The sequence below is a fragment of the Mustela nivalis genome (genome assembly GCF_964662115.1).
Source record: "Mustela nivalis genome assembly, chromosome: 7".
In the NCBI taxonomy this organism is placed as follows: Eukaryota; Metazoa; Chordata; class Mammalia; order Carnivora; family Mustelidae; genus Mustela; species Mustela nivalis.
This window is the reverse complement of record NC_139026.1, coordinates 117,495,280-117,521,439: the sequence shown is the minus strand read 5'-3', so window position 1 is coordinate 117,521,439 and position 26,160 is coordinate 117,495,280. Positions and strand designations below refer to the sequence as shown.

At 39.1% G+C, this 26,160-nt stretch overlaps 1 protein-coding gene across 20 annotated transcripts in view; it reads right to left on the bottom strand.

The window, feature by feature from the left end:
- The window catches only part of PARD3 (par-3 family cell polarity regulator), a 649,140-nt gene that overhangs the window by 137,569 nt on the left and 485,411 nt on the right, over positions 1-26,160 (bottom strand). For all 20 annotated transcript variants that reach the window (XM_082739698.1, XM_082739694.1, XM_082739700.1 and 17 more), the window contains one exon: positions 17,475-17,717. In XM_082739698.1, the coding sequence (XP_082595824.1) occupies positions 17,475-17,717 (243 nt within the window). The remainder of the gene's footprint in view (positions 1-17,474; positions 17,718-26,160) is intronic.

Sequence of the window (26,160 nt, the reverse complement as noted above, 5' to 3'; positions counted from 1 at the left end):
GAACTCTTAGCTTTAAGTACAGTTAAAAAAAAAAAAAACTTGGATCAATTAGCAGCCCTGTGAAGAATGTTGGAAACATCTTAACAGTGTCTCAGAGATGAAAGAGTATAATACAGAATGAGAAAAAGAGGGAAAGTTAAATTATGTCTGCAGTCATAATGAATCAAAGCCCAGAAGGAGGTCTGCAAATCAGCGGGTTCTAATGAAATATTAAGGTAAGTGATTATTGATGAAAAATGAATAAGCCTTTTTGATTTCAGCAACCTTTAAATCACACCTAGCTAATTAAAACAACTCAAACGCATTCATTTATTCCTTGATGGGCATTTAGCTATCCTTGGGTATAATGAGACCTCATTTTGTGAGGCATGTATGTAGCTAATCCCAGGTAAGTGGACAAAATGGGCCAGAAAAAGGCATATCATGAAAGAAAACAATCTAGCCCCTTCTCATATCTGATTTATTGTTTCCAGGCTGGGAATAAAAAAAAAAAAAAAATCACAAGGGACATTTCCTGTTTACCATAAATAAAACATCAATAATATTCTCTACTACATATTTATTAACACTGAACCTTATTTTAATTAATTATCATATAATGAATACGAGGCATTTGTAATACTAATATTGTGCAATTACACGGTAGTTTTTATTTAAATATACCACAGAGCTATTTAAAATGGCCCTATTATGCCACGCCACATTCCAGGAGGAAAATGGTAAGGGAAGCAGCCTTCCTGAAGGCGGGGGTCATCCATGGGATGCATCACGAGCCGCGGGAGGATCTGACCCCAGCCCCAGGCCTGTGCTGTTTTCATTCCTGTCCTCAAATATCAAAACCTTCATTTACTTTAGTGTTCTCTTTTGAAAATGAATCTGTGGCTTTTCAAGTTCAATACTACACCAACTTACTGCAGATTAAGTTGCTTCTTAATGACAGAAATCAGTCAAATGTCCACGGCAATGCACATCTTAGCACGGCATATACTGTAAAAAGCTGCAGATGCCAACTGTGGCATCAAAGTAAGAAGTTGAGAAACCTACAATAAATTCTTATGCACAAATATGCTAAAAAAATACAGAATCATTATAGATCATGTTCAGATGAAACAATCTATGAGGCAAACTTTTTAGCTTCTAAAAGTCCTTAGAATGCAAGAATACAGGGGCACCTTGGTGGCTCAAACGTCTGACTCTTAATCTCAGTTCAGGTCATGGTCTCAGAGCACGAGATTGAGCCCCATGTTGGGCTCCCCTGCTCAGTGTGGAGTCTGCTTGGGATTCTCTCTCTCCGCCTGCCTTTCTCCCAACTCTGCTCACTCTTTCTCTCAAATAAAAAATCAGTAAGTACTCTTAAGAACTCAAGAGTACAGATGGTGATGGTGGTGATAGCATAATAATAAGGATGACGTTGATGACAGCAACTGACACTTACCGGAATCTTCTATGGGTCAGGTAGTATTCAAAGGGCCTCGTCTGTAATCATTCATTCAATCCTCACATGCATACACAAAAATCCCAATGAGGTCAGTAATATCAATATCCCCATTTTACAGGTACAGAAAGTGAGGCACAGAGGTTAAATGGCAGAGCTGGCATGAGAACTCAGACTGTGCCCTTTACCCTATCTAGATCATATCTACCTTAATGTATCACATTGCATAATATTGTATCACATCTCTCCCTCAAAATTATAGATGCTTTAGGAAACCTGGAAGGATAATGGATCTAGCATGAGCAAAAGTGATTTTTAACAATTAAAATGTTTAACTTCCTTTTGAGGCTAGAACTCCCACTCTTCTTTTCTAAAGCAGGCCCCTCTACTTGCGTACAGCTTAGAGTTGTCCTTTTCAGACACCACGCCCCACATACTGCCTTTCCTGTGCTGACTAAGAGCTTGGTTTATTCATTCATTTAAAATATTCGAATGACCATATGCCAGCCCTTGGAATACAGCCGTAGACAAAACAGACAAAGACTCCTACCTGAAAGGGAACTTCAGTCTAGTTGTAGGAGATGGAGGATAAACTGTGTTTTGAAAGTCTGACTAGGCCCTATGATAACAGCATAAGCACTAGTCAGAAAACTAAAGCAGAGAAGGTAATTAGGGAGTTTAGGAAAGGATGCGGGAGCGTTGCAATTTTAAATTATTTGCATTTCTTCACATTAACCACCTTTAATTACTGCTGGTGGCTCTGCCTGCTCCTGGCCCCGAGCCCGAGCTGCTTTGGGGCCAGAGCCAGGACCCCTCAGAGGCAGCTGAGGCCTTCACAGGGGAGTGCTCCCGGGTGTGGCCTTCTGCCACAGAAGCACCTGCGACTCACTCCTTCCTCAGGGCTGCAGGCCTGTGGCGCCTGTGAGGTCCCAGAATTTGCCTGGAACGATACACCAACTCGTGGTCAACTAGCCTGTCTTCCTTGCCCTGACTCCCATCTTCCCAGAAGCCCTCCCTCCCACTGTTGGCTGCGAAGGTTCAAGCCAAAGGCCACGTGGGAAGACTCGCCCTGGTGGCTGGTGTGAGCCTGGGGAGAGCCCAGAGTGCCCTCAGGAAGGACATCAGCGCCTGAGTAGGGATGCCGCCTGGCTCTCCATCGATGGGGTGATGGCAGAGGCCCTGGCTTGCACTTGCCTCAGGTCCGGGTTCTCCCAAGACAGTGGAGTTTATGACCAGAATTTTCAGCTCTCTAAGAACACAATCGTATCCAACCCTGCATATATGTACATGTGTGGCCTTGGCATAGTCACTGGACTTGTAAATGTTTTCAGGACTGTACTAGAGTAAAAGTGGGAGAGTCACAGTCTCGTGCAATAGCTGCGAAGGACGTCCCGGTAAGACCCAGAGCACCTGCCCTTCAAAAAATCAGCCAGGGGGCACCTGGGTGGATCAGTGGGTTAAAGCCGCTACCTTCGGCTCAGGTCATGGTCCCTGGGTCCTGGGATCGAGCCCCGCATCGGGCTCCCTGCTCAGCGGGGAGCCTGCTTCCTCCTCTCTCTCTATTTGCCTGCCTCTCTGCCTACTTGTAATCTGTCTGTCAAACAAATAAATAAAATTAAAAAAAAAATCAGCCAGTTTTAAGTCCGATGGGACCGCTGATCATCACAAACCCCTCAGTCAGCGGGGATAACACGACACCTATCTCCAGTTTGCCCTAATTGTGTGTAAAAGCTAGAAATAGAAAAAGCAAGACAATTCAAAGATGTGCTGATCCTGGGGCACATGGGTGGCTCAGTCAATTACACGTCTGACTCTTGATTTCAACTCAGGTCATGATCTCAGGGTTGTGAGATCGAGCCCTGCATAGGATCCATGCTCACAGTGGAATCTGCTTGACCCTCTCCCTCAGCTCCTCCCCGCTGCAATCTCTTTCTCCCACTCTCAAATAAATAAATTAATTTAAAAAAATTTTTTAATATTTTTTGAAAAAGATGTGCTAAACTTTAAAAGAAACTGGGGCAGCACATTTTGGATTTATTTATCACAAAGACGGATTACTGGGGCTCTCCCAGATGCAAATAAAATTCCTTAAACATAATATCAGAGGGAAAACGAGATCTGCCAGCATTTCTGAACTGGCCTGGCAAGGTAGTCTGCGTCTAGCAGGTGTTCAACAGATAACTGCCACTAACTAACAGAGTCCCATGTCCCTTGTTGATCCAGCAACGCCTACAGGCCATTCACGGCCAAGAAGAGCCGAAACAAGACTTTGAGATTCTTCAGGTGTTTTGAGCCATACTGCATGAAATACATAAATATTCTCACAAACCTATTTTGGATCCATAAGGTCAGTATCCCCAACCACAGCTCTCACTCACAGCCCCTGAATCCTGGATCTACTCTCGTAGAAACCACCTGCCTGGTGGGGCAGAGCATCTCTGCCTGTCCAGGCTCTACTTCATTATCCTGCAGGCCTCAAGGCCCCACCTAACTGAGAACTGGAGACACCAAGGGCCCTAAAGGCTAGGCAAACCTCACTTGCTGAAATCCATAAACCCTTCCAAAGCATCAGACCGCTTGGAGAGAAAAGCCACAGCAATACTGCCAGTGGCTTTTAGGCACAGGAGGTATTAAAGAATCTACATAGTGAAATGTTGACCACATTTCATATTTACCAGGAGCACATATATAAATCGAGTGCCTTAACTAGACTGCATTGTCAGTCAAAACTAGGTAAATATATATGTAAAGATTTTTATTTATCAACATCTTACAAATTTTTATTTTTTATATTTATATAGATTGTGTATATATGTGATATATTTATATATTTTGTTAAATAATATTTATATATTATAACAAATAATATATAGTTATTATGCTAAACATATATTTATATACTATAATATGCATATGATACTATATATTATAGATATTTATAGATATATAGATATAAAAGCTCTGACCCACTTTGGATGCAAGCACATCATGTCTTTGAAGCCTCCCTTCCCCAACCTGAGTCAATCTCCTTAGCATCCTAATTCCTATCAGTCTGTGTGCAATATATTGTGTATGGTCTCTCAGGTAACACCAAGTAAGAGGAACCTGGGAGGTAAATGAGGTCTCTCTCATTTCCATATCCCAGATGTTTCCACAATTTTCAGGACCCAGTAGCCCTGGGGATAATTGCTAGGGAGGGGGATGACCACCCCCAGGGGCAGGCTGTAAGATGGAAATGTGCAAAAACCTCGGGCTTATTCAAAAACTGTAAGCCCTTGACTATTTCACAAAGCTTAAACATACAGACTAAAGGGGAAAAGGAAATGGAAGAAAAAGAGAATAATTAGAAATAAGTATTTATCCTCAGCGTTAGTTTCTGTTACAAAAGGGGTGGGTTTTTTTAAGTTATGCTAAGGCAGCTTGCAAACCCAAAACCCAAACTCTTCTGTATCAGAATTCTAATTATACAGAATTTCAGTCATTTTTCTAAGTCCTCCACCTCCCCACCACAGGCCACATGGTAACTTTGTGAAATTGAGAGAAAATCCTCATGCCTCATGTCACTGACCACCAACTGCCAGAAATTCACCATTAATTGTCCACAACCACAATGACTGGTTTTATGGCACTCCTAGGGATTAAACAGCCCTTAATTCCCTCACCTATGTCCTCCGAAACTCCCCAGTTCCATTTGCATTCCTCCCATCCCCCCCCAATCTTTTTAAAGAATTCTTAAAAAAAAAAAAAATGCGGCACTTGAACTCACAACCCTGATAGCAAGACCTGAGCTGAGATCCAGGGCTGGACACTTAACTGACTGAGACATCCAGGTACCCCCGGGAATTCTGAGCACCATTAGAATTTAAAATATATTTGGAGTTAAAATTTTACTTGACTATGTCTCTGCCTAAGTGCCTGATGCAGGTCCAATTTATTACATAACCTTCAAAAGACTACTGCTTTGTACCCGGCATTAAATGACCTATTAAGTAGCAAAGCAGAGACCAGAAAAGGGAGACAAAAGATATCTGCTATTTGGTTGTTAAACAGATTTATTTGGAGGGAATTGTGTTCCGGTCATAGTGAAGAGTAAGTTCTGATATGGCAAACTTTTTCTTCTAAATCACATTTTTCTTCACAAAGACAAAATAATTTTTTATTTTTTAAAATATATTTTCACAATTCAGAATTATATGAGGTCAACATGAAACGATAGCAGTATTTTTTGTATGGGGGAGATTTATAATTATTTCAGATACCACTATTCATAACCTTTGAAAATCTATACAGGAATTTATCTTTTTACTATCAAATTTTTTTCTTTACAAATTTATAGCAGAAATGAAATTTTAGGGGGACTTATCTGAAAGGAATTTAGAAGAATAATTTTCTAATCTGATTGCATTCAGATCAGCAAATAAGTCTCCTCTAAATAAAATTTAGGCAAATTTGATTTATATCTAAATTAGAATAACCAGAATCCATGGTAAAGTTTACAAAATAAAGATTCTCTAACTGAAACTGCTAGCCCTTCATCTGAGCTGCCGGATATGCTTTAAAGTTCTGAGCATGATCTCTTTGAACATATACTTTAATTCAGATGTTACACTATTTCCTCAATTCAGATTGACATTACCAGTCAATGCTAAGTCACAAGATTTTAGGCTGAATTCATGTACACGCAGGAAATCCTCCAGATTCCTGACCGCTGTATTCTTCAGCTCACTTCAGCTCAGATCATCTGAGTTCCGCTGTGAGCTGGGTTCATTTAGTGGCCTGTTGGTCTTCCCTTTGCTTCAGGTGCAGTCAGCACCTGCCCACACCCCCTGCCACTCTCCCCACCCCACCCCCCACCTCCCCACTGGAAGGTTAACAGCACATGGGGCTGGGCCAGGTGGGCCTTTCTTGGAGGTAACCAAGAATTTCAGTTAAACCAGGGTACTAAAAAGTCCAAATTTAGATTAAGATTCATTTTTTGCCCAATAATATCTGTTCAACTTCTAAAATAGAAATGAAATCTTGCCATTTGCAACAACATGGATGGAACTAGAGCGTATCATGCTTAGCGAAATAAGTCAAGCAGAGAAAGACAACTATCATATGATCTCCCTGATATGAGGAAGTGGTGATGCAACATGGAGGCTTAAGTGGGTAGGAGAAGAATAAATGAAACAAGATGGGATTGGGAGGGAGACTAACCATAAGTGACTCTTAATCTCACAAAACAAACTGAGGGTTGCTGGGGGGAGGGGGTTTGAGAGAAGGGGGTGGGATTATGGACATTGGGGAGGGTATGTGCTTTGGTGAGTGCTGTGAAGTGTGTAAACCTGGTGATTCACAGACCTGTACCCCTGGGGATAAAAATATATGTTTATAAAAAATAAAAAATTTAAAAAAAATAATAATAAAATAAAATACATTTGTAAAAAAAAAAACTGAAAGAGCCCCCCACCCATCCCGACACATCACCAAAAAGAATCACCTACGAGATACTTGCCTGGCCCCGAAATATTTTCTTTTGAGAACATTTTAAAAACTCTGTATTCCTAGGGGTTCGATCCTATAACCCCTTTATAATCTATTAGGTAGAACTAATAATATAAGACAAAAACTGATACAGAAAATTCACTTTTAAAAATATTTGTGAGTTTTACAGAAATGTATATATACACCAATAAACATTCATTCATTGATCCATTCAGTCTATGAACATGAGTTCCTTTTATGCAATCTCAACTATAACATGTAATTACTACATGTTCATAGAACATATGAATTATCTAGTCATTTTCTATTCTGCAACAATACAGAAAGCTTAGAATTTCCACATATCTATATACTCATCTATTTTAGTGGGAGACACACTAAGGATTCTCCAAACACTTCCATGATTGGAAAATGCAACAAACATTTTTCAGTCAACTACTGCTTCTCCTTAAGTTACAAAAATCAACCAACAAGGAACTGATGGAAAGAAAAGGAATGAAGCAGCCAATAAGGACTAATCAGACAGTTATTCACACCGAGGGCTGGGGTGCCCAAGGAAAAGCTCTAGAACATCTGGGAAGTTAATTTAAAAATGGATTTGGATTCAGGTCTTGATAAAGTCTCCCCCAAAGTTGAAAATGCATCTCACAACAGGGCTCCACGTAAATCCTCATGAATTTATATTAATAGTTGACTGATATCCCAGCTTTGTTCAGGAGCAAGAAAGAAAATAATGCCAACCTAAGACCACTATATACCAGTAAGATTGGCACTTGAGTCCATGGGTTTCAACAGGAAACCTGTTGTCTACAGGACAGGAGGGCCAGGAGGTTGGGACAGAATACAAAGATGAGTTATCATGCTGAGTTGCATTTAAAGCAGAATCTTGGAGCTTCTGTTAGAAAGCTAAAAGCAAATGAAATCTCAAACAGCTCAAGCAGATTCGACGCAGTGCAGCCACCTCACCATCAAAGGCCGAAAAGTTCAGTGCCCTGCAAAGGGAAAGACATTAAAACAAAAGCGAACACACTGCGCTGGAAAATTATTTGCCTGATGACTACCAAGGTCTAAGATGGTTTTCTCTTATCCTCATATTTCTGTGTAATATTTAAATCTCCTCCAAGGCTGAAATAAATATATAAATAAACAACCCCCATTACATGTTACTTCTACAAACAAATTGTGGTTTCAGGCAATGCTAATCAACAAAAAGAATTAAACAAGAAGTCTTTAAAATTAGCCATGACCTTATTTATGGCTTCATTACTTTCAAGATTTCATTTGTTGGGTTGTTTATGTCACCTCAGCCTTTAATTTAATTGCTGCATCTCTAACTATATTAGAATAGCTTAATGAACGGTGATTGCTTGTTTTAACCCACCAAAATGTAACATTTACACAACATATAACGACCAAAGAACCACTTAATTCACCCACGTATTTCATGAAGTTGGTTTATACTTCTAGAATATCCTCTGTTAGGAAAGTAGGACGTGAACCAATATGACACAGTCTGATATAATTAGGAAGGAGGCTGAAATGGAAGGTCTCGGAGGCCCACAGACACCATGCTGAGGGCTCAGACTGCGTCATGGAGACAATGAACAGCGACAGAATAATTTTAACCAAGGGAATGGGCTATCAGATCTTTATTTTGTGTATAAGACTCCAGGTACTGGTAAAAGTAGGAATCTGGGGAAAACAAGACTGGAGCTCAAGCAAGGAGATGAGTTAGCACACTGTTGCCAGTCCATGTGTCATGGTGCGGAAGGACAGAAAGGATTTGGAATTGTTTGGCATGTAAAACTGGTAGGCCTCTGTCACTGAATGAGGTGGAGGAAGGGAGGCTGGCTGCCTAAGAAAGGTTTGTGTCTTGAGTAAATCTAGAGATAGTATTCTTGGAGATTAGGCCCATGAAACTAGAAGAGGCTTGGAATGAAAGTGATGACCTTGGCTTTTGGATAGGTTGGGTTTAAGTTCCTGACAGACACATGAAGCAGACACCCCAGCTGGTAGTTTGCTCCAAGGGTCTGGAGCTTAAAAGAAAGGACTGGGCTAGGACGGGTTATCCATCACCAGTGCCACACAGTAGTTAAAACTTCAGCCCAAAAAACCACATTAGGGAATAGCAGTAGTCCAGAGCTATCTCCCTGAAGAATTCAAACTTAGCAGGCAAGAAGAGAATCCTTAAAAGGACAGTTAAAAAACAGTTCCATAGGAAGTAGGAAGCAAAAGGCAGTAGGTTCCATTCACAGAAACACAGAGGACAGAGTTCCAGGAATACCACAGAGGGATCCCAAATCAAAGTACTGAAGTGTTTACCGGATCAGGAAACTAGGAGACCAATGGGAAACTTTAATTATATTGTAGTTTTGGAGGTCAGAGTCCAAAATGGTTTTCACTGGGCTAAAATCAGGCTGTCAGCAGTGTTATGTCCCTTCTGGAGACTCTAGGGGAGACTATTTCCTTGCCTTTTCCAGCTCCTAGGATCTACCTGCATTCCTTGTCTTGTGGTCCCTTCTTGTCTTCAAAGTCAACAGGCCAGCATCTTCAAATCTCTCTCTGACTGACTCTCCTGTCCCCCTACTTCACTTATGATGACTCTTGTAATTCCCCTGAGCCCCCTGGGATGGATAATCTAGGAAAATCTCCCCATTTTAAGATCATTAACTCAATCAGATCTTCCGTGTCCTTTTTGCTGGATAGATAGAGCAACATATTCAGTGGTTTCCGGGCTTGGGAATGAGGTAGAGGTGTGGGGGTGGAGGCCGTTATTGGGCCTGCCATGTGGAAGGAATGAGATGTGGGAAAGAAGACCCAGACCTAGTTTACATCAAATCTAGATTAATCTTTCAAGAAGTCTGAATTAGAAGTGAAGACAGAAAATAGGGCAGTAAATAGCTAGAGGGTAAAAATAGCTAGAGGGTAAAAAAGGATTTTTTTTAATAGCATGATAAAGACATCTACATAGTTACCCCTCTGTGGAAGAGCGAGCAGAGAGACACAGGCTAAAGGAGGGGCTGAGAAGGACTCATGGAGCGAGCCAGCTCCTTGCAGAACGGGGCTGGCAGAGTGTACACAGAACTGGCCTAGAAGAAGGAGAGTTGACCCGCGGCACATAAGGAGAGGGAAGGAACCAGAAAAGACAGAGGTGGTTGGTCGGTTTGGACAAGAGAGGCATGTTGAAGGAACAACCCAGTTTGGGACATTTGCTGAGGTGGATGGAGCCAGACAGGGTCAGGAAAGGATCTCTAAGGGCACTGAGAAGGGCCGAGTGGAGCACATGAATTAGCAATGGCACCAACTTGCAAAACTCTTCATGACAACAAGATTCACTACCTTCGAGAATGACTTTCTCACATTTCAAGAAAAGCAGGGATGACTAATACCGAGTAACTGTAACTAAATAAAATGGCATTTGACTTTTTGAATAGCAAATGCAACTTTGTTATGTGACCCAACATTTTAAGAAGAGCACTTGTTTAGTAACTACCTGTATCTAAGAAAATTAGTTTTGTTCTTTGTCACACTTCCTTTTGACACAACTGGATTTCAGTTTTAATGGGGGGAAATAAACAAGTTCACAAAGGTCTTTTCTTTTAAAATCCACATTTTCTTTTTAGTGGTAAAACGCATGCAAAAAGCGTTATGATTATGGTATTTATGTTTCCATTAAGGTGTCCTGAACAAGCTGGGGGAGTCTAGCCTACTATTTTCCTGCTATTTAGATTTATAACAGCACAGTACCCATTTTATTTCAATTATATTTGAGGACAATGCACTCTTGGTGGCAAATGATCGCATGGTGACAGTCCGCAAATGTCCATTAGAGCTGTTTTTCTGTAGAGTTTTTAAGTACAGATTCTGGTATCTGGATATAAAAATACGAATTGCTTGGTATCCTCAAGTAAATAAAAATACGATCGACCAACATTTCATCATTTCTTTGTTAGAATTCAAAGCATATGAAGCTTTTAAAATTGCAGCTGTATAACTTACATGAAAAGAAACTTTTAGTTAAGTGTCAAGAAATACTGAATAAAGCTTATGAATACCACACCGGTACAGACCTTTTAAACAAAATGATTATCTAGCCATAGGTGAACAGTAAAGCAGTGCCCAAAACACAAAGTATAAATTACTTTATAGCTTCACTGTTAGATCTTAATAAATGAACTTACATCCAAGTTCCATTTCATCTTGTTTGTTTATTTGTTTTCATTAGTCCAAAGGTAGTGCTTCCCAAAGGGCGAATGGGCCCGTTGCATTATAGTCAACTGAGATGCTTTCTGAAAATGTGGGTTGAGTCCCCTACCTGACCTACTGTATCAGAATATGAGGGGAGGTCAACAAACCTGCATTTGTGAGAAGCATTCCAGGTTCCTTGTACACATGCTAAAATTTGAAAAATCACTATTCTAGAATGTGGTCTGGGACAGTCAAGATTGTGATTCCTGCCCATCCACCCTGCCTGGAGATAACCTGATGTAAATAGAAATGTCAAAATTTTAGAAAAGGTTGCAGAAGTCCAAGTCTCCATACCTCCAAGGAATTTCGCTAGCTTGGAATCCACCAGAACTTCATGAAAGTAGAACACGAAGAACTTCAAAGAGTTCCATGAAAGTACAAAATGAAGACCTTCAAATTGTCAAAGGACTGAAATCAATTAAGAGATCACATTCTTACACAACTATCCCCCCTACTTATTCTCAAGTAAGCCATTTTACAGTACCCAGCACTTACAAGTATTTACACAGAGGAAGCCCTCCACAAGGCCTCATACCGAATCCAGTATGTCCTAATTTAAAGAGAAATGTGAATAGCAAATGATGAGGTTTATGAAGAATACCTAGAGACCAAGCTATTTAGTGACTAAAGTGGTATCAGCAGAGTTGCATGCCCACACCTTTACAAGTATGTTTACGTGTAAGGAATAAAAGTTATCTTAATTCGGGACGCCTGGGTGGCTCAGTTGGTTAAGCAGCTGCCTTCGGCTCAGGTCATGATCCCAGCGTCCTGGGATCGAGTCCCGCATCGGGCTCCTTGTTCCACGGGGAGCCTGCTTCTCCCTCTGACTCTGCCTTCCACTCTGTCTGCCTGTGCTCGCTCTCGCTCGCTCTCTCTCTGACCAAAAAAAAAAAAGTTATCTTAATTCATTTCAGTTCTGTTCTTTGCTTGTCTCTGCACCCAGGTGGGGCTGCTGCACTTTCCTGAGGGAAAAATACCCATTTCCTAACAAACTACAGCAACATCAAACACTTAAACAGGGTTTACTGTGGACCAGAGACATTGCTGGTCCTTTTTACGTATTTTTTTATTATGTATTTTATATATAGCGAGAAGGAGAGAGCACACATGTGGGAGTGGGGGGAATAGGGAGAGGGAGAGAAACAGACTCTCTGCTGAGCATGAACCTGCCCCCGTCCCATTGCTACCCCCATGCGGTGCTTGATCCCATGACCCTGAGATCATGACCTGAGCAGAAATCAAGAGTCAGATGCCGAACTGACTGAGTCACCCAGGTGCCCCAGAGCTTTATATGTATTAACAGACTTAGTCTCCCCCAAGCCTGATAAAGTGTATTATTATCCTTATTATACAGATGGGGAAAATGAAGCAGAGAGTTTACACAGCTGATGGTGTAAGAACCCAGAACCAAACTCAGGCAGTATCCCCCATAGCTCGGGCTCTTGTATGTTACACTTTGTAGCCGGACTGTTGAGAGACGCAGGAGTTGCCGGGAGATGGTGCTGTATCAGCGTCAGGAAGGATGTTATGCTAGCAGACATCTGACTGATAATATTTATTTAAGTACAGGCTAAATAAAGTGAAAAGTAGAAGAGCTAAGTAAGCAAAACTAGAAAATAAATTTGCCCACTACTTAATACAAAATACTGTGGACATGATTTGACCAGGGGATAGTTCTTCAGACAGTCTTGATCAAAGGATGATTATTCCCTTTGGGCTCCAAACGCTATTTGGTTCCATGGAACAGAAATGATGGAGAGTAACCTAAACAAGTAAGAGGCTCAGTTGCACAGGTCGCAAAGAGGGTGGGCATACCGGAGTTAGAGGCATTCGCTGTCCAAGGGAATGGGCCGCTTCCCTCTTCCTCCATGTAGCCTTCATCTTCAAGAGTGTCAGACAAAAGCCCACCTTGGAGTACCTACCTAAGTTCTAGACGGGAAGGAGGGGAAATGGCAAAGGGAAAAAGCTGAGTTGGCTCCATTTTTTCCCATCAGAAAAAAACTAGCTTTACAGAAAAAGTTCTATCCAGATCCGCTTCTGACTCATTAGTCAGAATGATGTCACATAAGCACCTTTCACTGCAAAGGAGCCTGGGAAATTGAATTTTTATCTGGGCACCTTGCCAGCCTGAACAAAACTGGGATACTATTAAGTGGAAGGAGAGAATAGGTATTGGGTAGGCAGCTGGGATGTCTTCCACGGTAGGAAGAAATACATCAGAGAGCACCGTATCAGCCTCTCACGTATCTAGCCAGCCGAAGATATAATTATCAAGCAGGAAATACAATCTTGCCAAAGAAGTATAGGATTATGAATCATTTACATAGCTAAATCTTTGAGGTCTCTGGTTCTAATCAGGATAAAATGTACGTACGCCCGTATTTTTGTGAGCTTAAGCCTTGTTATTCACATAAAACAGAAGGGTAGGGTTGGCTTCTCGTTAGCATCAACCCAAAATGATAAGTCAAAATGTTACCAAGGGCATTAATGGAGAATAGTAACAACACTGTGACCAACACAGACAGTCGGATAAGAGTTCATTTGTCAATCAAACTAAATTGGGATGAAAATATAGTAGGAAGGTACCTGTTTAAAAAAAAAAAAAAAAGCATTTTACAAATAATCTGTGCAAACGGAAAAAGTATCCTATTTTGACATCAAATTCACAGCAGTTAACAAATTAACCCTGGGTATTTCCATGTGGGGCTAACAGATGCACATTTCCGACTATATGATCAATCAAAATGATTAAGCGATGAAATTCCGAATGCTGCTTTCTCAGCGAACAGTGAAAAACCCTAGAAACAGATGCGGGCTATACTTCAGATTGTCCACTGAGTACCTACACTCCCGTGAAGTCCAGAAATCTGAATCGTAAAGTTGTACCAGTTCACCAATTACAAATCTTGGTGAAATTTAATTAACTGATGGGAGTTTCTTTATTGGGTATATTCTTTGTACAGGAAACACATTTTTTTAAGAGTTTATTTATTTATTTGATAGAGATCATAAGTAGGCAGAGAGGCAGACAGAGAGGGAGGGGGGGAAGCAGGCTCTCTGCCGAGCAAAGAGGGGCTTGATCCCAGGACCCTGGGATCATGACCTGAGCTGAAGGCAGAGGCTTTAATCCACTGACTCACCCAGATGCCTCAGGTGACATATTCTGAGGAGTGGCAAGCTTTTTCTGTTTTCATCTGAATGTTTATATCTCAGTATAAGGCATCTCTGTCTGAATTTAAGTTTCCAAACATGAAGGCACCCAGAAATGGCATTTTCACTGCCTCAAGTTACTGATACCCGAAGCAAGTTGGACTTCACAGGTAAAGACGCCAAGACACGGCAGACGACAGGAGGGAGCTCGCAGAACCGCAGAAGTCTTGCAGAGAAAATGGGTGGGGAAAGGAGTCGGCCCTGGGCGTGTGAGGGTAGGCACACAAACTCAAATGAACCTTCCATGGCGCAGCCACCACCATATCAATGATTTGTGCAAGAGTTTAGATTTTAAAACACATTACTGGCCACATTAAATTAATGTTGCTCATTTGAATGTAATGGTTTTGCTGTTTTGTTTGTATTTAATTTGTAAAGACGTTTGGTTTTATAGTTGTATAATGGCTGTAAACAGAAGGAGTTTAGCCCTATTTTATTTTTATACATATTTAAGTAACATTATAATCAAAACTATTTAATTCCATACTGCAGTATCAAGAGATTGTCCTTTAAAAAAGAGTCTCTATTACCACTCAAGTCTGAGAACCACTTTTGCACCACTTTCTCTCTGACAGGAATAGACAATGGAGGGGATGCTGTTATTTCCAAGCCACATTCATATTCGATGACAGGTTGGTAAAGAAGTACTTTACAGATGAGATGACGCCCAACTTTTCCTATTACTAATGTATTGTTTGGTAGACATGTTATTCTCCGTAAAAACAAGAATTACAGAACACTAAGAAGTTCCTGTGATCCTTTTCAAAGAAAAAATAAAGTCTCTCTCTCTTGAGTTGGCAGTGCCTTAGAAATCCTCTAGTCCAATCACCCTTTGGGGGCACAAATGGGTAGAGTCTGGGGTCCCCAGTGGTACCCAGCTGCCTAGGCTATGCTTGAGTGAGGCTGAGGGGGACTTCTGGATACAACACTATCCATGATGTGATTTTTGAGCTGTTCTCTGCCTGGTATGACTCGTCCCCAAAACAAAAGTCTCTCCTGAAACATCTCACCAAGTGGGTTTTTGACAGAAATGAGTTGAGGAGGCTGAGTTGCAGTAGGGCGTCAGCCTGGTCCATAGCTGAGACGGCAGCCAGGGATGCTGGAGCCCAGTAGCAGATGGTACTCTGAGCACTTAGTCCTTTCGAAAATGTGCAGAAATTGTCAGGGGAGACAGAGACTCCTGCTGCGGGGCACGGGTTTTTCAACTGGGGGTTGAAACAACTGCTTCCGGCCTTCAGGGACTGGAGAGATCGCCGCACACCAACCCCCCCCCCCAGGGTTCCCCTCTCTCCTGTCAGCTGGGACTTGGTAGCCCCTATAAGCACATGTACCACCTACGAGATTTCCAAACTTCATGTGGGAGGTGCTGGGAATGATTAATATTTTTATTATTGATCAATACAACATTAATTCTCTTTCAATTCTTCCCAAAGTTACTAAAAGGCCATGCCAACGTTTCTGTTGTCCTTTCTCCACCCAGAAAACCACTTTTGATGGGACAGTCATGGCCTTCTAGTGCTATTTGACCTTCTACAAGCAGCTTTCACAAGTAGAGCAAAAACCAAGTAAGAAGTTCAGTATAAAAATGTCACTGTTACTGATAATGACCTTATTCTTTGAGTCCTGACACATCGATATTGGTTAACAAGCACTTTGAACTTTCTAGATGACCACACCAAAGGGGTTTAAATAAAGCATAACCCTTCTATGTTAACTTACATTACTTATTCATTACAGTCAACATCAAATAGGTTTTCATAAAATAATAAAGAAAACCTAAAGCCAAGAAAGAAGGAAAGAGAGAAGAAAGAGAAAGAAAACAGAAAAACAACCTGACTACAGTTTTACCTTAAGGCCTGCTTCTCCTTTTGCTACTCTTTATAAAATGCTTCCTTCTGGGTTTGCCTGAAGGTTGCCTGTTACATTTGCAAACCTCTATCAAAGCTGGAAGTAAATAACTAAAACACAGAACGCCTGCAAAATGTAGCAGCCAAATCACAGGTGGGTGCTAGAGGCGAACTAATTTCATCTCATCCCTAGACTTGCAAGGGTTGGTAAAGTGCAGCAGGGGAGAGCAACCTCAGACTCAACAACTTGTTAGAAATGCAAATGATAGGCTCCACTCCCTTCATGCCTGCTGAATCAAAATTCAGGGAAGGGTTAAGCAATCTGTGTTTGAAGAAACCCTCCAGGTGATTTGATACAAGTCAAAGCTTGAGAACCACACCTTTTAAGTGAAACCTACTTTGAATGTTCAAAGCCAGCTCCCCTAGAGAGCAATGATTATAAGAAAGCATTATAATATATGATGAGATTAGTATATTTTTTATGAAAATAACATACATATATAGTACAGATAAAAATAAATGAGAATTATTTTCCTCGTGAACTTTAAAGGTGTTTGATAAATGGATAGGTAGAAAAATGTGTTTTTAAAATAGTTCAGAATTTAAAGTTAATATGGAGCCACTAATAAATATATAACCATAGAGTCAGTCAAATTTTGAAATAAATACGTAGTCACTAATATATAAAATCAACCTTTCCCTCCTTTGTGCTATATTGCTATTCATAATCAGACCTTGATCTCTGGCTATTAACAAGCAATTTGGAGACTGGCTATATTATACATCTCATTCACTAATTCTTCTGTAATAGGAAATCATGTCACCAAAAAATGAGACCCTTTAAGTAACTCATAATTCAAACAAATCAGGCCACCTCCACCTGTTTAATTACTGTAACTAGAGGCTCTGTTAGCAGCAAAAGGAAATACAGCTTAAGTAGAAGAGCCAAAATTTCAAGTTTGTTTTTTATTTGAGTTACAAACTCAAAGGTTAGTTTTCCAGTCTAAAACCAATTTAAGGACAAGATGAAATACGTTGGAATCATTAGAAAAGCTATCAAAACCTCTGCTCCTCTTTCCATTAAGCTTCAATTTGTATAAACCCAATACTTTTAGACACAACAGCTTTCTAAAGGCCATTAATAAAAGACAGTCCAGGTACGAGGACTGATGAACAATCTACTCCCTTGTCAAAAACTGTATAAAAGTTGATTTGGAAGCAATACCTTGATTGCTCCCGGAGCCTACCTGTCTACAGATGAAGGTTTGGAATGCCGTGGCTTCTTCACTTGGGCATATAAAGCATCCATCATATCTCCTTCTCTTGGGCTCTGGGGTCTGGCTTTGAGAGCCATAGAAGCTTCATAGGAAGACATGCCCCCATACATCAACTCATTGTTACAACCCAATGTCCGATGAAAATCTTGGATTTCAGCATAGTCACGCTCTCGAGCTTGTCGCTCTCTAAATTCACGAGTTTTGGCTTGAATCCTGTAAAATTAGAACAAAATTGAAAAAACAGAAATGATGCCTTTTCTAAGAACTGCATACAGAAACATTCATCAAAATATGTTGTAAAATACACTTTATTTCATGCAGTTATAAGACTGATGGCATAAATGATGTTATAGTCATTTTAGATTGTCAAGGTAATAGGGACTCTCCAAAATGATAACTTTAGAAAAGTTATGTTCATGTCCATAAGACACAGTCATGATTTACATCTTAACTTAAATTGCCACTTATTAATTAGTTTTAGAAATTCACCAGGGACAGTTTTAGGCATCCACCTGAGTCTTACTCATGAATTTTTTTTTTAAGGCAAGAAGTGATTTTTTTTTTAAAGTTACACACACGCACACACACATACACATGCACAGAGACTATATATGTATAAATTTATGTGTATAAATTTATAAATAATGTATACATCTTACTCACTATAAACCTATCATACACATATAATATGTTACCCTTACAATACATTATGAAACCTAAACATTAATCCACACCATAATTCTCTATTAACAGCAAAAGAAGATCTCAGTTTAATGATACCAGCTTTGATTTTATGTGTATACAGAACCAGCAAATCCTGAGACTAAGGACAAGAAGGCATGTATCCAATCAAATTCTGAAATAAAACTTATCTGTGTTATAACTAAAAAACACAGCTTAAATAACCACTTTTACTGAAGATCATTTAAATATTTCCTAAGATTTTATTGAGCTACTTGGTAGAAAGGACTTTTCAACCTTATACTGGTATACTTCATATACTAAGTTGATCTTTGCTACCTAAAAATAATTAAACAACCCTCAGTCAAATTGTAATGATTTTTGTTGGGAAAAATATTTCCACTATATACTTACAAATTTAGCTGCGAACTTAAAAGTGAAGTCTTGTGAATATAAAACAATATGTTTGACTGAGTTCAACATTTTATTGCAAAGTTCTTTGCTTTATTCATATCTGAAGTAAACCAGTGCTAGCATAGGCATATATTGAAAAGAATACAGAAAAGATACAAAAGCCAGATAAAGATAGTATAGAAATTAAAAAGCAAAACAAAACTGAGCCAATATCCTTCATGAACACAGAAGCAAAAATCTTTAACAAAAATATCACCAAATAGAATTTAGCACTCTATAGCAAGACTATACATCACAGCCAAGTGATGTTTATTGCAGGAATTCAAGGCTGGTTCAATATTCAAAGATCAATCAATGTTATTAACAGGTTAGCAGATTAAAGAGGAAAAAGCACATCATCATATTAAGTAATGCAGCAAAAACCATCTGACAAAATTCAATACCCATCATGGCAGAATCTCTCAAAAAAAAAAAAAAAACTGGTTATAGAGCATAACTAACTTCCTAAACTTGATAAAACTACAAAAAACCTGTAAGTAACATCACACATTATACATCATGGAGAAAGACTGAATCTTAAGATTAGGAAAAGGCTAGGGATGGCTGTTCCCCCAGAGGGCTGGAAATTCTAGACAGTGCAATGAGCCTAGGAAAAGAAATGGGTGGTATATAGAACAGATTGGAAAAAAACTTATAAAACCATTCTTGTCTGTAGATGACATAATGATGTCATTGCAGGTCTGCATTCAGAGAAAATCCCAAGGAATCTACAAAAGTCTCCTAGAACTAAAGCTCAAGTTCAACAAAGTAACAACATACAGCATCAAAAAACCCAAAAATCTTTGTATATAAGCTGTCAATGAACATGGATGCTGAAATTAAGAATACAATGCCATTTATAAGCACTAAAAAATGGAATAGATAGATACACAGATTAAAAACTTAGTTGGTTTATAGATATGTATAAACGTAGAGAGATTATCAATCTAACAAAACATGTACAAGACTTATATGCTAAATATTATACAATGCTGATGAAAAGTAACAGAAGATCTAAAAAAATGGAAAGAGTTACAGTGATTATGAATCAAAGACTCAAGATAGTAAAGAAGTGATGTCTCCCCCAAGTTGATATCCAGGTTTAATATGATTCCTATAAAAATTCCAGGAAGATTCCTGTAGATATAGACAAGATTATTTTTATTTTTATTTTTTAAAGATTTTATTTTTTTATTTGACAGAGAGAGACACAGTGAGAGAAGGAACACAAGCAGGGGGAGTGGGAGAGGGAGAAGCAGGCTTCCCATTGAGCAGGGAGCCCAATGCAGGGCTTGATCCCAGGACTCTGGAATCATGACCTGAGCTGAAGGTAGACACTTAACAACTAAGCCACCCTCACGCCCCATAGACAAGGTTATTTTTAAATTTATATGGAAAGACAAAGGATAGAATACCTAAGCAAATGTAAAAAATAATAATAAACAGAGAAAAAAAACCCATCCTGATTCCAAGACTTAGAATGTAGCCATGATAATCAAGACGATGTGAAATCTATGGAGGGACAGACACATCAACAGAACAGAAGAAAGAACCCAGAAATAGCAAGTAAGGTTGACTGATTCCTTTTAATTATGCAAAAGCAATTCAATGAAATAAAGCGTTCTTTTCAACAAATACTGCTTGAACAATTAAATGTCCCTAGCCAAAAACAAAAACATTACAAAACAAAGCACCCTGAATTTACACATCATACCTTATACAAAATTAATCCAAAATGAATTACAGATTTAAATGTAAAAATATAATACTATATAATACATTAGGAGAAAATCCTTAGGACCTAACACTTGGAGAATAATACCTAGAAATGATACCCAGAGCATCATTCATGAAGAAAAGGCATACAAACTGAACATTACCAAAACTAAAAGCATTTCCTCTCCAAAAGACTCTATTAATAGAGTGAAAAGATAAGTACAGACTGAGAGAAAATATTTGTAAAACACATATCTGACAAATACTTCATGTCCAGAATATGTAAAGAACACTTAAAACTAGACAGAGAAGTACAATCCAATTAGAAGAGCAAAAGACATGAAGCAATATTTCTTTGAAAAATATATACTCTCTCTCTGATCCAGTCTCTTCATTTTTTCCTTCCTTCTCATAATGTCCTCCATGTGATTCCTTACGTTCCACATATAAGGGAAATCGTATGAAAATTGTCTTTCTCTGTCTGACTTACTTCACTCAGCATAATTCCCTCCAGTTCCATCTATGTTGATGCAAATGGTGGGTATTCATCCTTTCTGATGGCTCAAAAATATTCCATTGTAATATGGACCACATCTTCTTTATCCATTTGTCTTTTGAAGGGCACCTTGGCTCCTTCCACAGTTTGGCTATTGTGAACACTGTTGCTATGAACATTGGGGTGCACTTGGCCCTTCCTTTCACTATATCTGTATCTCTGGGGTAAATGCCCAGTAGTGCAAGTGCAGGGTCACAAGGTAGCTCTATTTTTAATTTTTTGAGGAACCTCCACACTGTCTCCCAAAGTGGCTGCACCAACTTGCATTCCCACCAACCAGGAGAGACTATGGACTACATGAAACAAACTGAGGGTTTTAGAGGGGAGGGGTTGGGGGAATGGGTGAGCCCAGTGATGGGTATTAAGGAGGGCATGTATTGCATGGAGCACTGGGTATTATATGCAAACAATGAATCATGGAACACTACACCAAAAACTAAGGATGTACTGTATGGTGCATCCTTAGTTATAAAATAAAATATATATTGTATAAATATATATTTAATATATAATATAAAATATATATTATTATAAAATAATTATTATTTTAATATAATAAAATTTTTTAAAATTTAAGTATATACTAATTATAAGCACATAAAAGATGTTCAACATCACAAGATGCAAATTAGGACTATAATGAGCACATCTATTAATCAGTTAAAATTAAAAAGTGACAACATCAAATGCTTGCAAGGATGTAAAGAAACTGCACCTGTCATACATTACTGTTGGAATGTAAAGTGGTACAGCCACCGTGGAAAACAGTCTGGCACTTTCTCACAAAATTAGACATACACTTACTATACCACAAGCAACTGCACTTCTGGACATTTATCCCACAGAATTAGAAACTTACATCCATGCAAAGACCTGTACGCAATTGTTCAAAGACTCTTTGTTTCAAATACTCAAAAACTGGAGGTAACTAGAACATGTGACAACAGGTGAACAGCCAAACCAACCAAAGTCCGTCTTTCTCACAGAGTACTACTCGGCAATACAAACGAACAGATTAGTGATAAACGCAGCAGCTGGAATCGACCGCAGGGGCATTATGCTATTTGGGCAGAAAAAGTCCATCTCAAAAGCTCAAGTACTTTTGAAATAAGATTTCATTTATATAGCGTTCTCAAAGTGACAGAATTAAAGACCAGGTGAAGAGACCAGTGGTTGCTGGGATTTAGCAACAGCCGGAGCAGAGGGGCAGGTGTGATGATAAAGAACAGCACGAGGAAGGTCTTTGCCAAGGAATCCTTCTGCTTCTTGACTGCAGTGCTGGTTACAGGAAGCATACACGTGACCAGATGACGCAGAACTATGTACATACACGGAAGCAGTGACAATTTCCTGGTTTTGATTGTACTACAGACATGGACGTTTTAGCAGCTAGGGGAAACTGGATTAACAGTATACAAGATTTCCCTGTGCCATCTTTGCAACTTCCTGTAATCTAAAATTATTTCAAAATAGGAAGCTGGAAAACTGTCAGATAGCACTGCAAGCAAAATGTGCACTTTTCTCCCTTGTTTTCTTCTTACATTGAGCCTATCATCATGAGGCGGGTCCTGTTTACCCAAATTTTGGACCTGCCTAGTCAATCTTTTCTAACTTCCTTTATTTCCCAGCTATAAAATGGAACTACCTAAATTCGCCTAGCTTAGTGCTCCTCATTAGGGGTCCAGTGATATCCGAGAAAGGGTAATTCGCTATTGTTGCAAAACTTCCTGCGTAACTAGTTCCAGCTACATATCAGCAAGTAGTGTCCCCAGCCATGTGGGCAAGCAAAAATGCTTCACATATTCCCCAAACCTTCTAAGAAGTACCCTATCTCCTGAGCTGAGAACCAATCATTGTCTTAATTCATAACAGACTAGTGGAAGCTAGCAATTTTTATCAGGAAGGGTCCTAGATTCTAATAAATCCCACTAAGAGAATACACCTAAGAAAAATAGCAAGTCAAATTCTAATGTCAAGTTTAGCTAAATTTATACTCAATTTCTTATTATAGTCTACTTATTCACTTAGGAGCTATTACGACAGTCAAAGATGTTATTATAAAAGCTGATTACCACTAAATACTGGATATTCATGATGAAAAGTTCATATAAGTTCAGAGATCTTTTCATTCTTTGCATCATACTATCTTTTTGACTCCATATTCAGTCAGAAAAACTACAGAAGAGAGAAATGAGTTCTTTCTTCAACTCAGTGGGATATTAATTTGAAGCTCAATTATGACCACTCCACTGACAATCTACTTTACTACTCTATGTGGTCGCCATCAGAGAATCACCTAACTATAGGATGGCTGGGCATTCGCAGACGTCTTGAAGTTTGGGAACCTGTAGAATGTGAAGGGCTACAACAGAAATGAAGTAAAAATCTCTGAATTTGGAGACCCCTCTGAAATCAAAGGGAGTAACAGATGGTTTTATGAATGAGCCCTATGGTACTTGAACCTCAGTTCACTAAAAGTAAAGAAAATCCAACTTACTTATGTTGGAAAATGCAGCCCTGTTCAGAAAAGAAACCATCGGAAAAAAAGAATATGAACATTCTCTTCTCAAGAGAAGCATGAACCTAAATCATCTCCCCAAACTTCTTGTACAATAGTTCCAATATATTATTGATGGGCCCCAAAACTGAATGTTCTTTTGTTCCAAATTACACAGAAACTCATCTTCATTTTGGGAGTCAATTTCTAACAAGTCAATTGCTCAGAAGAAGCGCTTGGTAGCACAAGCTACTATTCATAAAGCCTGGCTCTCATCTGCTTACTTTTACCCGAATTTGTACACTATTACTAATTGCCACTAATCACTGAATCCAATAAACATTACAGTCACATCTATAGCGCCTTCCAAAAGCATTAGGTTTTTTTTCCTAAGCTCCAAGAACATAAGAACTTATATTTTTTTATTGTTTATCTTGTCATCACTAATTAATTCATCCCCAAAGCCATGAAAGCTCTTTGTGCCCCTCCCTCCCTCCAGCTCACCCCGTGCTGAAAACCTCAGAACTCCAGCGCACCTGTGGCCCAGAAGTGAGGCTAGAGCTGTAAGAGGTGAACGAGTCTGGTTATCAGCTTGGACCGATATGCGTTTTATTTATTTTTATAAAGATTTTTATTTATTTATCTGACAGAGAAAGAGATCACAAGTAGGCAGAGAGAGGGAGGAAGCAGGCTCCCCATGGAGCAGAGAGCCCGAGGAGGGACTCAATCCCAGGACCCCAAGACCATGACCCTAGCCGAAGGCAGAGACCCAACCCACTGAGCTGCCCAGGTGCCCTGCAGAATTACTGCTAATGAGCTTGCTACTGTGAAAAAGGCCCTGAATAGTAAATTTTTTTTTTAAAGATTTTATTTATTTATTTGACAGAGAGAAATCACAAGTAGATGGAGAGGCAGGCAGAGAGAGAGAGAGGGAAGCAGGCTCCCCGCTGAGCAGAGAGCCCGATGCGGGACTCGATCCCAGGACCCTGAGATCATGACCTGAGCCGAAGGCAGCGGCTTAAACCACTGAGCCACCCAGGCGCCCCTGAATAGTAAATTTTTAAAACCAGTAACGCACTATGGCTTTTGTGAGTTTTCATGACAATTCACAGTCAAATAAACAGAAAACACAAACGATTTTCTTTATTACATACTTTTATGCATGTATGTCTTGTGTAATCTAAAGTGAGGAAAGGGACTTAGGAACACAAACATGTTATATTTACATATGACATATTTTCATTCTCTCTGGAAAGATTTAATTAGAAAAGAAATATTTGACTCAGGGGAGAAAACATTTTTGGTGTCTCAATAAAAATAGTATAGTTTCTTAAGGAAACTTAAAAAAAAAGACAGTGAGTACACTGCAGTTCAGCCTTTAATAGTTCCAGATGGTCAGTGCTATAAAAGGACACCCCCTCTATTCTTTTATCGTGACCCTGAGGTCACAAATTATCTCTAAGATGTAAGAGCCATTCGTTTTTCTGAACAGTCAGGTTGTTGTTCAGCATTATCCATCCAATTTATCTTGGGCCAAACCTCAGCAATCACAGAAGTAACTGATTAGCCCAAAACTTAGCCAAAGAAATAAATGTCTATTGCTTTAAGCATTTCAGACAGTCCTTCGTGGTTATAAACAAGAGAACTATTCTGAGGCCTAAATGATGGCAGACAGCTGTAGTGACGGAGGCTGACGGGCAACATCATCATGAATGATTTCCTGATTCTTAAAATGTAAAAAAAAAAAAAAAGAAAGAAAGAAAGAAAATTTAAAAAAAAAGGAAAAGAAATGAGAGCTTAAAAAACTCTGTAAGACTTTTAACAAGTGAGGAACTTACATCAATTTGTTATATACAAGCATAAATATCCACATTTTTTCTTTTTGTTAAAAAAATAAAGTATTTTCCAAGATGATAATGAACTTGCTTTGAACCTGCATGGACAACAATACACAAAATAATGTAATATACTAAATAAAGTAATAAGGTTAATTTCCTTCCCGCTGTCACTAAATTCATGCTAACAGTCTCTCTTCAGCTTGACATCAATTAATGATTTTAATTCTAGACTCTTGTCACAGTGTTCACCACCCTTTTCGCTAATTAAAATGGATGATGCGTGATGAAGATAAAACACACAAGACTTCTGTTCTTGTAATATTTCTGTTCATTTGGATTTTTGCTTTTATAATAAATGGCTTTTAGCACTAATTGCAGTAGAGTAAGATGAAAATAACTGTTTTATGGCTATGAAGTATGGGCTTCATACAGCCAGAAAAGGTACAGCATGAGGATTGCTACTGAGTGACCCACTCCTGAGGATGGAAATCAATGACGTACTTAGTTATATCCCAAATACTTCACCTCCAAAGTTACAAAACTTCAATACATAGAACACCCATGGTTCATTTTTCAGAACCCTCTAAAAAACTAAAATCAACCTGTAGAGATGTTAATTTTTTAAAAATTTAAAAAAATGCTATAAATGTCTACTCATACTAGTTTACCAGAAAAAAATTAAAATGAATTTTGGATTGGTATATATTAGATAGTTGTTAAATATTTTCAAAACAATGTTTAAGGCCTTGCCAACAACTCTTTTGGGAAACATTTTACACCCAACTTATCGCACTGTTATCTAGAAGCCTCATTCTGGAAACAAAGTTCCTGGATCTTTTCCCCTCAGTATTTCCTCTCTCTAAAAATCAGTATTACAGACAGTCAACAAATAAAATCTAAAGGCATGGCACAACG